The following is a 13,003-nucleotide window of genomic DNA, read 5'->3' as shown; positions in this document are numbered from 1 at the left end:
AATGACATGATGAATTTATTTAACAAGACAAAACGAACTATACTTGAAAATGATACAAAATAACAAAACGAAAGTAGACAGACCTGAACGACGAACTTACATACAACGTGAAGAACGAAATGAACAGGAACAGACTACATGAAATGAACAAACCGTAAACAGTCCCGTATGGTGCAAACATTGACACAGACACAGGAGACAACCACCCACAAACAAACACTGTGAACCGCCTACCTAAATATGACTCTCAATTAGAGGAACGCCAAACACCTGCCTCCAATTGAGAGCCATACCAGGCAACCCTAAACCAACATAGAAACAGATAACATAGAATGCCCACCCAACCTCACGTCCTGACCAACTAACACACAAAACTAACATAAATAGGTCAGGAACGTGACACTTCCACACAGGTGTGAGTTATCTAAGTAATTAATTAACATCCCATCATGCTTAGGGTCATGTATAAAAATCCTTTAAACAGAAATAAATACAAAAATCCCACTAAAGTGTAACTAAACCTGCCTCCTGTTATAAAGTCACAAAGACAGACTGAGTTATGAACATCAAGAAACAGTGTTACAGTGTTTCTGTATGTATGTTCCATAGGATAATTACAGAATACATGTTCATTGAAATCCCACCCTCCTGTGGGTGGAACCATGAAACTAACCCCTGAAGGTAAATGAATATGGAGAGTCCAGTGGAGGCTGCTGAGGGGAGGACAGCTCCCAATAATGGCTGGAACGGAGCTAATGGAATGTGATCTAACCATGTGTTTGATGTATTTGACACTATTCCACCTATTCCGCTCCAGCCATTACCACAAGCCCATCCTCCCCAATTAAGGTGCCACCAACCTCCTGTGATGGAGACATTCTGTGTTCATTATGACAGACAGACAGACAGACAGACAGACAGACAGACAGACAGACAGACAGACAGACAGACTGGAGAGATGAAACTAACACTGTAAGAGACAAGAGCCTGGAGACCTGCTAGCAACACTGAGGAGAGGAGTGGGAATAGTCTCACATTAATATGAATTATTCCAATGATTAAATGCAAATTACATTTGGGATTCTCAGATATACTGTCTATTCAAGGCATTGAGGTCTATAGGGACTAATCATCAGCTGGTGTGTTTTATCTGGCTGTAATACTCTTACACAATCTGACACACACAAAACCTAATCAGAATAGTGGACTTTGGCGGGTTCAAGGCCTCGTCCTCTAGTGTAACATACTTCATAATATATCAGATAGTATGTAGGGGGGTGTGTGATGTTCCTGAGGAGGTCAGGGGTTTGAGGTCAGGGGTTAGGGCTCACCCTGAGTGTGTGGTGTTCCTGGGCCAGGTGGGCCAGGATATGTGTGTTGGGTACGGCAGCCTCCAGGAAGCGGGTCCACAAAGCCGACAGCTGGGAGCAGAGCAGGGTGAGATCTCTACTGATCTGTTCTGCTACCTTCTCATGGCCCCCCTGCAGCTAGAGAAGGAGAGGAGACAGGAGACAGACGAGGGTTAGGGTTAGTGTGCGATGCTGGTTAGAGGGGTTAGAGGCTGGTTAGAGGTCAAAGGGCAGGTTAGGTGGAGCAGAGCTGGGTCAGGTCTCTACTGATATGTTCTGCTTCCTTCTCATGGCCTCCCTGAACCTAGAGGAGGAGAAGAGAGTGGATACAGATAGTATCTCTTTATATACTCAATGACTTTATCCAGATGCCACTGCTATCTTAGATATATAGTACAGGTAACTGCCAAAATAATGGAAACTATTGAGTAAATGAGGGATACAAAGTGTATTGAAAGCAGGCTACACTCCCACACAGGTGTGGTTCCTGAGTTAATTAAGCAATTAACATCCCATCATGCTTAGGGTCATCTTAAAAATGCTGGGAAGGCCATTATTTTGGCTACCATGGCTATGCCCCCATGCATGAGTGGTCACTAAATGGTTTGATGAGCATGAAAACGATGTAAACCATATGCCATGGCCATCTCAGTCACCAGATCTCAACTCAAATGAACATTCAAGGGAGATTCTGGAGTGGCGCCTGAGATAGAGTTTTCCACCACCATCAAAGAAACACCAAACTATGGAATTTATTTGGAAGAATGGTGTTGCATCCCTCCAATAGAGTTTCAGACACTTGTCGTATCTACGCATTGAAGCTGTTCTGGCTCGTGATTGGCCCAACGCCCTAGTAGGACACTTTATGTTGGTGGTTCCTTTATTTTGGCAGTTACCTGTACGTTGTAAAAAAAAAAAAGTACAAAAAATTATAATGGAATTTTTATTACATTTTTATTTATTTAACCTTTATTTAATTAGGCAGTTAAGAACAAATTGTTGATGGAAATACTAGTAGAACAGAGGAAAGAAAGCATAGCTAATATAAAATGTTGACCTTGGTTTTTAGCAGTACTGTATGTCTCGTACTACACGTACCTGTAATTCTATTGTGAGCTGATTTAATGTTTCTTCCACAGGTAGCTCCTCTGTGGAGAGAAAGACAAGAGAAAGAGATTACTACAGCATAGCTCAAGTCTACTAAGTATCATACATTATTTTGAACAACAAAATAATTGACTTGATTGATTGCCACATAGACGTAGCTAAATATTGAGGAAATGCTAGGTCTTGTAACGTCTTGTTGCCTCACCTATTTCCACTTGGTCCAGCTGTGGTATCTCCTTCATCAGAGTGGTGTAGTAGGAGCGTACGCCTCGGTGTACCACCAGTAGGAGGCGACAGAGTCTACCATGCCACGTGTGAGCTCTATGAAGACAGTTCTCACTAGGGACGTAGAAACTACCCTGGGGAGAGACAGGAGGGAGGAGAGGGGAGAGACAGGAGGGAGGAGAAGGGGAGAAACAGGAGGGAGGAGAGGGGAGAGACAGGAGCGAGGAGCGAGGAGAGGGGAGAGACAGGAGCGAGGAGAGGGAGGAGAGGGGAGAGACAGGAGGGAGGAGAAGGGGAGAAACAGGAGGGAGGAGAGGAGAAACAGGAGGGAGGAGAGGGGAGAGACAGGAGGGAGGAGAGGGGAGAGACAGGAGCGAGGAGAGGGGAGAGACAGGAGGGAGGAGAGGGGAGAGACAGGAGGGAGGAGAAGGGGAGAAACAGGAGGGAGGAGAAGGGGAGAAACAGGAGGGAGGAGAGGGGAGAGACAGGAGGGAGGAGAGGGGAGAGACAGGAGAGGGGAGAGACAGGAAGAAGGTAGGAGAGGGGAGAATGAGAGGAAGAGTAGAGAGAGGATAGACACATGGAAGAGGGGAGAGATACAGGAAAGGGGAGAATGGAGAGACAGGGGAGAGAGGAGAGACAGAGAGTAGAGAGACAGGGGAGAGAGAAGATATAGAGAGACAGGGGAGAGAGGAGAGACACAGAGGAGAGAGACAGGGGAGAGAGGAGAGACAGAGAGAGGAGAAACACAGAGGAGAGAGACAGGAGAGAGAGGAGAGACAGAGAGAGGAGAGACACATTGGATAGACACAGGAGAGAGAGGAGATGTAGAGAGACAGGGGAGAGAGGAGAGAGACAGGGGAGACACAGAGGAGAGAGACAGGGGAGAGAGGAGAGACAGAGAGAGGAGAAACACAGAGGAGAGAGACAGGAAAGAGAGGAGAGACACAGAGGAGATAGACAGGGGAGAGATGAGAGACAGGGGAGAGACACAGAGAGAGACAGGAGAGAGGAGAGACAGAGAAAGGAGAAACAGGAGAGAGACGAGAGACATGGGAGAGGAGAGACAGGGTAGAGAGAAGAGACGGAGAGAGGAGAGACAGGGGAAGAGACAGGGAAGTGAGACAAGGAAGAAAAGAAAACGTTGGTTACTCCGTCTAGATCAAAAGATAACGAGCTGCTTTAATGACGGCCAAGTTCACTCCGTGTGTATCAACTTTACGGCCTCCGCAGTAAGAACCAATGAACTCCCTCTGTGTAGCCTTGTAATTGACCTTGGTTATGGACCTTGTTTAGTGAGTTAACACCAATGTGTAAAGTCTCAGTAACTACCGGAGGATCAAATCATCTTTTGAAAACAAGCAGCTCCTAAACATAGCTTATTAGCCAGTAGTAAAACACATGGATGTGGTCGTGGCACTGGAAGATGTAGAAGACAGGAGCAGAGACCTTTAACATGTCCTGTGGACAGGAACGAACTAACCCCACACTACCCAGTAACCACAAACGACCCAGACATCAGTAACGATCACTGGTGATGTTTCATACAATATTTCTTAGACAGGGAAGGTAATGGATCAAAAGCCAATCTGTCCCCCAATGATGTCACTGTGTAGTACAACCTCAGGAGGCTGAAGAAATTTGTCTTGCCACCAAAAACACTCACAAACTTTTACAGATGCACAATCGAGAGCATCCTGTCGGGCTGTATCACCGCCGTTGGTACGGCAACTGCTCCACACACAACCGTAAGGCTCTCCAGAGGGTAGTGAGGTCTGCACAACACATCATCGGGGGCAAACTACCTGCCCTCCAGGACACCTACACCACCCGATATCACAGGAAGGCCATAAAGATCATCAAGGACAACAACCACCCGAGCCACTGCCTGTTCACCCCACTATCATCCAGAAGGCGAGGTCAGTACAGGTGCATCAAAGCTGGGACCGAGAGACTGAAAAACAGCTTCTATCTCAAGGCCATCAGACTGTTAAACAGCCACGACTAACATTGAGTGGCTGCTGCCAACATACTGACTCATCTCTAGCCACTTTAATAATGAAAAAATGTATGTAATAAATGTATCACTAGCCACTTTAAACAATGCCACTTTATATAATGTTTACATACCCTACATTACTCATCTCATATGTATATACTGTACTCTATACCATCTACTGCATCTTGCTTATGCCGTTCTGTACCATCACTCATTCATATAATTTTATGTACATATTCTTATTCATTCCTTTACACTTGTGTGTATAAGGTAGTTGTTGTGAAATTGTTAGGTTAGATTACTTGTTAGATATTACTGCTAGGTCGGAACTAGAAGCACAAGCATTTGCTACACTCGCATTAACATCTGCTAACCATGTGTATGTGACAAATAAAATTTGATTTCATTTAGAACCATTTTAGGGAAATTATTCCTATTTCTCCCCAGCAGGTGGCTCTCTAACCCCAAACACACAGTACATTCACTGGACAATCACATTCATCCTATTCTCTGTACAGGCCTGTAACCTACCAGCTACTACATATCCAGGTCAAGAGTAAGATTGTGAAAGAAGTTATTCTAGTCAAGGACCCAAACAACACCCATCGGGTCAGATGCCGGCTGTCATCTTTTTAGAGACAAGGCAGGGTCAGGTCAGACTGGGACAGGTCTGTTCTGGCAGTTCTGGCAGTTCTGGCTGTTTTGGCAGTTCTGGCTGTTCTGGCAGTTCTGGCTGTTCTGGCAGTTCTGGCTGTTTTGGCAGTTCTGGCTGTTTTGGCTGTTCTGGCAGTTTTGGCTGTTCTGGCAGTTCTGGCTGTTCTGGCTGTTCTGGCTGTTCTGGCTGTTTTGGCTGTTCTGGCTGTTTTGGCAGTTTTGGCTGTTCTGGCTGTTCTGGCTGTTCTGGCTGTTTTGGCTGTTCTGGCTGTTTTGGCTGTTCTGGCTGTTTTGGCAGTTCTGGCTGTTCTGGCAGTTTTGGCTGTTCTGGCAGTTTTGGCAGTTTGTTTTAAATGGATGTAAGGGGAAAGGGGCGACCTAGTCAGTTCTACAACTGAATGCTTTTAACTGAAATGTGTCGTCCACATTTAACCCAACCCCTCTGAATCAGAGGTGCGGCGGGCTGCATTAATCGACATCCAAGTCTTCGGCGCCCGGGGAACAGTGGGTTAACTGCCTTGTTCAGGGGCAGAACGACAGATTTTTACCTTGTCAGCTCGGGGATTCAATCCAGCAACCTTTCGATTACTGGCCCAACTCTCAAATGCTGGTGTATGTGTGGATAATGCCTGTGTATGTGTGTTAGTTTCAAAGGAATGTAATGCTGGTGTATGTGTGGATAATGCCTGTGTATGTGTGTTAGTTTCAAAGGAATGTAATGCTGGTGTATGTGTGGATAATGCCTGTGTATGTGTGTTAGCTTCAAAGGCATGTAATGCTGGTGTATGTGTGGATAATGCCTGTGTATGTGTGTTAGTTTCAAAGGCGTGTAATGCTGGTGTATGTGAGTTTGAAGGCCTACTATAATTGACCTGGGGGCAGTAAAGCACAGGGCCCTATCATCAATGCTGTACTCTGCTCTGTAATAACAGTTACTACTGCTGGATCCATCCACAACCAGGAAGCAACACCTGTATGTTCATTTTCAGAATTCCTTTTACCTTTATAGAGGCACGCTGGGATATGGGGGTTGGGACTTGAAGCAACTACAGAGGCAAAGAACAAAAAAAGCTATTTCTTTCACTATGAACGCAGTCATTATCCCCCTCCCCCTCACCCACAAAGCAAAACAGTTTATTCTTAACTGACAATGGATGAGTTGTGTTCTGTTCAACTTCTACCCAACTTGTAGTCTAAGAGTCTCTACACACTTGGCTCTGTCGATCGACGTCTGAGCGTGTGCGAGGGCGGAGTCAGATTTCTTGGAGCAGTGCGCACTTTTCTCCACGTGGTCGTTGCGTTCCACTCAGAGAGGAAGTCCGCCTTGTGTAGTGTATATCCACTAGGGGACTTGGGGAGCCAGAGCTTACCAAGCAAGAGGGTCCGAGACATTCTCTATAAATACAGTACATTTTGTTTTCTTTGGATACTGTATTACAGTCTTCTTAAGTCCCATTTGTCAGCAGCAGCGTCATGTGAAGCTGACAGTCTGCTACTGGAACACAGGGCTGAGGACCCAGGTGACATACTGGATCGGATGGCTGCTGCAGTGCACCGTGGGAGACCTAGTCACAGGGGGTCCATCTGCTCTGATAGAAATAGACCTAAGAATTACAGAACACTAACATGAATGGGAATTCCTAATCTAGTAATTATATTTCTATGTCTCACTTTACATCTACATACAACGGGAACAAGGGACAAGCCAGCAGCTTGTCAGACAGACAAGCTGGTAAAAATAGCAGGACAGGTCTCTCTCTCTGAAAGACTGTGTGCTTTCAGTATTATTTGATGATATCCTGCCTATCCTCTTGCATTGCTACTTGACATTCTCAACCACCCCACGAGGTTCGAAGACGAGTATCTCACTCTTAACAGGGGCTCTCAGAAAATGTATCTTTATCGCCTTTGATATTTCTGAGATACACATTTTTAAACCAATGAGGAAACGTGAAAGGTCGAAATGGAAAAAGAAAGGCAACATCCATTTCCTGCCCACCACAAGAGAGGCGGCACCACTATAATTCAGCTGATACCGACGGAATTTTCCAACGACACGTGTCCAGATTGTGCAATAACGACACTCTTAATAATGAATAAAAAATGTAAAAAGTAGCTTGGTTAGCATGGAAACACTCCAGCAGTGAAAGTGCTGAAAATGTGCTTATACCCTCCAGGTAGAAAGCCTTAAATAAATAAGGTCTGGAAGAGAGGAGAAAGGGAGAGAGGGATGGCTCACACACACACGCATGCTCTCACACACACACTGTGCTCTGTACACATTTCACATGCAGGTACATTTAAGCTACATGGCGGTTGGAGGAGAACTCATTACGGGGATCAAACATCGCCCCCCTGCCTGGCTAAATGCAGTGCTTATTAAAGCTCCCTGTTGGAGGCGCTGTGTAAAACCCAGAAACATGGGGCCGAGCCTAGGGTGTGTGTGTGTGTGTGTGTGTGTGTGTGTGTGTGTGTGTGTGTGTGTGTGTGTGTGTGTGTGTGTGTGTGTGTGTGTGTGTGTGTGTGTAACCAAGGTACAAGGGAAACAAATAGAGAGGAGGGGACGGGACGGGGGGGGACAAGCCCAACTCTCATTAAGAGTTACTGCTGTCACACCCTGGCCTCTGTTATATTGATTTTCTTTATTAGTTTAGTTAGGTCAGGGTGTGACATGGGGGATGTTTGTGTGTTTTGTCTAGTTTAGGGTGTGTGTATTGTTTAGGGGGTTTTGTAGTAGGTATGGGGATGTGTTCAGTAGAGAGGTTTAGGAAAGTCTATGGTTGCCTGGTTTGGTTCTCAATCAGAGACAGCTGTTTATTGTTGTCTCTGATTGGGAGCCATATTTAAGGCAGCCATAGGCTTTAGGTGATTGTGGGTAATTGTCTATGTCTAACGTTAGTAGCTGTGTGTGCACTTCCGTTTGTAGCTTCACGTTCGTGGTTTATTGTTTTTGTATTAGTTTGTATAGTGTTTGTTTCGTCTTCGTCTCCAATAAAAGAAGATGTATTCATATCACTCTGCGTTTTGGTCCGATCCATGCTCCTCCTCAGACGAGGAGGAGAACGAACGTCACAGAATTACCCACCAGAACGGGACCAAGCAGCGTGTAAAGCAGCAGCAGGAGCTATATACACAGGATTGTTGGACTTGGGAGGAGATACTGGATGGTAAGGGACCTTGGGCACAACTGGGAGAATATCGCCTCCCTCGTGAAGAGCTGGAGGCAGCTAAAGCCGAGAGGAGGCGATATGAGGAGGCAGCACGGAAGCAAGGCTGGAAGCCTGTGAGTAAAACCCAAAAATTTATTGGGGGGGGATACAAGGGAGTGTGGCGAAGTCAGGTAGGAGACCTGCGCCAACTCCCTATGCTTACCGTGGAGTGCGAGAGTACGGGCAGACACCGTGTTATGCGGTAGAGTGCATGGTGTCTCCTGTACGTGTGCATAGCCCGGTGCGGGTTATTCCACCTTCCCGCACTGGCAGGGCTAGATTGGACATTGAGCCAGGTGCCATGAAGCCGGCTCAATGCGTCTGGTCTCCAGAACGGCTCCACGGGCCGGCATACATGGCACCAGCCTTACGCATGGTGTCCCCGGTTCGCCTACACAGCCCAGTGCGGGTTATCCCACCTCCCCGCATTGGTCGGGCTACGGGGAGCATACAACCAGGTAAGGTTGGGCAGGCTCAGTGCTCAAGGGAGCCAGTACGCCTGCACGGTCCGGTATTTCCGGCGCCACCTCCACGTCCCAGCCCAGTACCTCCAGTACCTACACAACGCACCAGGCTTCCAGTGTGTCTCCAGAGCCCTGTTCCTCCTCCACGCACTCGCCCTATGGTGCGTGTCTCCAGCCCGGTACCACCAGTTCCGGCACCACGCACCAAGCCTCCTGTGCGTCTCCAGAGTCCTGTGCGTCCTGTTGCTGCTCCCCGCACTAGCCCTGAGATGCGGGCAGCCAGAGTCGCCAGCCAGCCGTGAGCAGCCGTGAGTCCCCAGCTCGGTACCACCAGTTCCGGCACCACGCACTAGGCCTAATGTGCGTCTCTAGGGTCCAGTAGGCCCTGTTCCTTCTTCCCGCACTAGCCTTGAGGTGCGTGTCTCCAGTCCGGGACCACCAGTTCCGGCACCACGCACCAGGCCTACTGTGCGCCTCAGCAGGTCAGAGTCGGCCGTCTGCCCAACGCCGCCTGCACTGCTCGTCTGCCCAGCGCCATCTGAGCCGTCCGTCTGCCCAGCGCCGTCTGAGCCGTCCGTCTGCCCAGCGCCGTCTGAGCCGTCCGTCTGCCCAGCGCCGTCTGAGCCGTCCGTCTGCCCAGCGCCGTCTGAGCCGTCCGTCTGCCCAGCGCCGTCTGAGCCGTCCGTCTGCCCAGCGCCGTCTGAGCCGTCCGTCTGCCCAGCTCCGTCTGAGCCGTCCGTCTGCCCAGCGCCGTCTGAGCCGTCCGTTTGCCCAGCGCCGTCTGAGCCGTCCGTCTGCCCAGCGCCGTCTGAGCCGTCCGTCTGCCCAGCGCCGTCAGAGCCGCCCGTCTGTCCCGAGCCGTCAGAGCCGGATCTTCCAGAGCCGCCAACTAGCCAGGATTCTCCAGAGCCGCCAACCAGCCAGGATTTTCCAGAGCCGCCAACCAGCCAGGATCTTCCAGAGCCGCCAGCCGTGAGCAGCCAGAGTCGCCAGCCAGCCGTGAGCAGCCAGAGTCGCCAGCCAGCCGTGAGCAGCCGTGAGTCGCCAGCCAGCCGTGAGCAGCCGTGAGTCGCCAGCCAGCCGTGAGCAGCCGTGAGTCGCCAGCCAGCCGTGAGCAGCCGTGAGTCGCCAGCCAGCCGTGAGCAGCCGTGAGTCGCCAGCCAGCCGTGAGCAGCCGTGAGCCGCCAGCCAGCCGTGAGCAGCCGTGAGCCGCCAGCCAGCCGTGAGCAGCCGTGAGCCGCCAGCCAGCCGTGAGCAGCCAGGGTCGCCAGCCAGCCGTGAGCAGCCAGAGTCGCCAGCCAGCCGTGAGCAGCCAGAGTCGCCAGCCAGCCGTGAGCAGCCAGAGTCGCCAGCCAGCCGTGAGCAGCCAGAGTCGCCAGCCAGCCGTGAGCAGCCAGAGTCGCCAGCCAGCCGTGAGCAGCCAGAGTCGCCAGCCAGCCGTGATCCGCCAGCCAGCCATGAGCAGCCAGCCAGCCATGATCCGCCAGCCAGCCATGATCCGCCAGCCAGCCATGGTCCGCCAGCCAGCCATGACCCGCCAGCCAGCCATGATCCGCCAGCCAGCCATGACCCGCCAGAGCCGGCAGCCATCCATGACCCGCCAGAGCCGTCAGCCAGCCAGGATCCGCCAGAGCCGTCAGCCAGCCAGGATCCGCCAGAGCGGGTAGTGACTATGGTGGAGGGGGGTCCACGTCCCGCACCCGAGCCGCCGCCATAGGAAGGCCCACCCGGACCCTCTCCTTCTGTGTCAGGTTTTGCGGCCGGAGTCCGCACCTTTGGGGGGGATGGTTGCCTGGTTTGGTTCTCAATCAGAGACAGCTGTTTATTGTTGTCTCTGATTGGGAGCCATATTTAAGGCAGCCATAGGCTTTAGGTGATTGTGGGTAATTGTCTATGTCTAACGTTAGTAGCTGTGTGTGCACTTCCGTTTGTAGCTTCACGTTCGTGGTTTATTGTTTTTTGTATTAGTTTGTATAGTGTTCGTTTCGTCATCGTCTCCAATAAAAGAAGATGTATTCATATCACTCTGCGTTTTGGTCCGATCCATGCTCCTCCTCAGACGAGGAGGAGAACGAACGTGACAACTGCCTAGTCTGTGACGTCTGCCCACAGGGCCGAGGGGCTGGATGGGGTGTGTGTATGAGACACATGTTTGTGTGACCAACAGGTTTTCCAATCACAGTAGCGTCCTACCATACAGGAAATTACCTACGCTGGATAAGACACATTGTAATGATCTAATGAAAAATAGCTTCTCTGCTTGATGTACTCAACCATATAGTTACCACTCACACCCCCACACACCCCTCACACACACCTCATACAAACACACACACACACCTCAAACACACACTCTCACACACCTCCAGAAGCGAGAGACACGTGAGTGGTGTCTGTGGTTGATGTATCAATCCAGCTAAGCACTTTCTCTGGCTTCCCACAGCTCTCACCCCACTAAATGAGCCTTTACATCTGTAGAAACCAGCACTAGTGTATACTATTATTCTTAGTCTTCTCCTCCAGAGGCAGATGAACCCTTGTTTCTCCTCCAGACACCAGGCTACAGTAGCTCAGCCTGTCTCAGTGTTCTGCCAGCCTCGGGCAGTGTCCCAAATGAAACCCTATTCTCTACAAAGTGTCTTGGGCTCTGTAGAGCATTATACAGGGAATAAGGTGCTATTTGGGACGCTGCCTCAGTGTCCTGCGAGACTGGTCTGGCCATGTGTTAATGAGACATTAATAGTACTCATCATGTGGGGGACTAAAACTGTCTCTAATACTTCTAGAGGGACCTGGCTGATGACCTGGCCTTAATAGTGTGGGTGTGGGGGGGGGGGGGGGGGGGAGAAATAAAGAAAGAATTTAAGAGAGAGAGAGAGAGCAAGAGAGAGAGGGAGAAATAAAGAGAGAGAGAGAGAGTCACGCTAACTGACCCATACACAGGTGATCATGTTTACCTGTGTAGCCACTGCAACCAAAAACACACAGAACACACAGAGAGAGAGTGAGAGAGAGAGAGAGAGAGAGACAGCTTTGATTCAGATATTCTGTCTCCTGGTTCTCTCATCTTCAGTGTAAACTCCGTAGGCTGCTTTCCCAAATTCAGATTGCCCTTTTAGAATCGTTTAAAGTCAAAGATTAGGCTTGTTAGGGTTGATCAATTACTGTCCTCTGTAAAGTGTATTGAGAGACCTTGTAATCATACACTTACAATGTACTTTGACTTGATTTGACCGTACCTCTGTGATGACAGGTTTGCAGTATCCAGCCCCAAACATCAGGTTCTCCATGGATACCCCCATGGCCGACGCGTCAGTACCGTTCTCTGGAGAGCCCTTCCCCAACCAGGAACTCTTCCCTGTACGGGCAAAACTATGGAGAGGGGGATGGAGAGAGATTTGTGTATTGTCTACATCATTTGCTTTGGCAATGTTAACACATGTTTCCCATGCCAATAAAGCCCCTTGAATTGAATTGAATTGAATTGAATAGAGACAGGGGGCAGAAAGAGAGAGAGAGGAGCAGTTAGTCCTTATGTAATCAATAGAGCTCTCAGAGTAATGAATAATCGAGGTAATGGATGGCTGAACATTCACGTTAAGATATTGGCAGCTGGATTTATCATCTAAGTGTTAAGAAAACTATTTATTCAAGTAGCAGGCCAGTGGATGCACTCTCAGAGCAGGTTTCCAAACTAAACCAACTGTAACAGGAGATGAGATACGTGGTGTGACAGCTAAGTAGTGAGCATCAGTGTGACATGTTGGTGGTAAAGTAGATAAGCACTCATACACACACGTGCACACACACACGTGCACACACACACGTGCACACACACACGTGCACACACACACACACACACACACACACACACAGTATTACCTGATGAGAGGTTGATGCAAGGCCACCAAGGATGCGTGTATGGAAACAGAGATGACGGACAGGTGGAAGTAGTCGAACATCACAGGTACATTGTGGTGGAGACCTCTCCTGGGG

At 49.3% G+C, this 13,003-nt stretch overlaps 1 protein-coding gene across 1 annotated transcript in view; it reads right to left on the bottom strand.

The window, feature by feature from the left end:
* Positions 1-13,003, bottom strand: part of LOC129831077 (protein FAM135B-like) — a 67,371-nt gene that overhangs the window by 18,889 nt on the left and 35,479 nt on the right. The window contains exons 6-10 of the mRNA XM_055894102.1: positions 12,890-13,003; positions 12,247-12,379; positions 2,662-2,815; positions 2,448-2,497; positions 1,332-1,487 (exon numbers count right to left, since the gene is read on the bottom strand). The exon at positions 12,890-13,003 is cut by the window's right edge and continues 60 nt beyond it. Of these exons, the coding sequence (XP_055750077.1) occupies positions 1,332-1,487; positions 2,448-2,497; positions 2,662-2,815; positions 12,247-12,379; positions 12,890-13,003 (607 nt within the window). The remainder of the gene's footprint in view (positions 1-1,331; positions 1,488-2,447; positions 2,498-2,661; positions 2,816-12,246; positions 12,380-12,889) is intronic.

Source organism: Salvelinus fontinalis, chromosome 32, assembly GCF_029448725.1.
Source record: "Salvelinus fontinalis isolate EN_2023a chromosome 32, ASM2944872v1, whole genome shotgun sequence".
In the NCBI taxonomy this organism is placed as follows: domain Eukaryota; kingdom Metazoa; phylum Chordata; class Actinopteri; order Salmoniformes; family Salmonidae; genus Salvelinus; species Salvelinus fontinalis.
The sequence above is the reverse complement of the archived record's forward strand: the minus strand, read 5'-3'. Positions and strand labels throughout refer to the sequence as shown.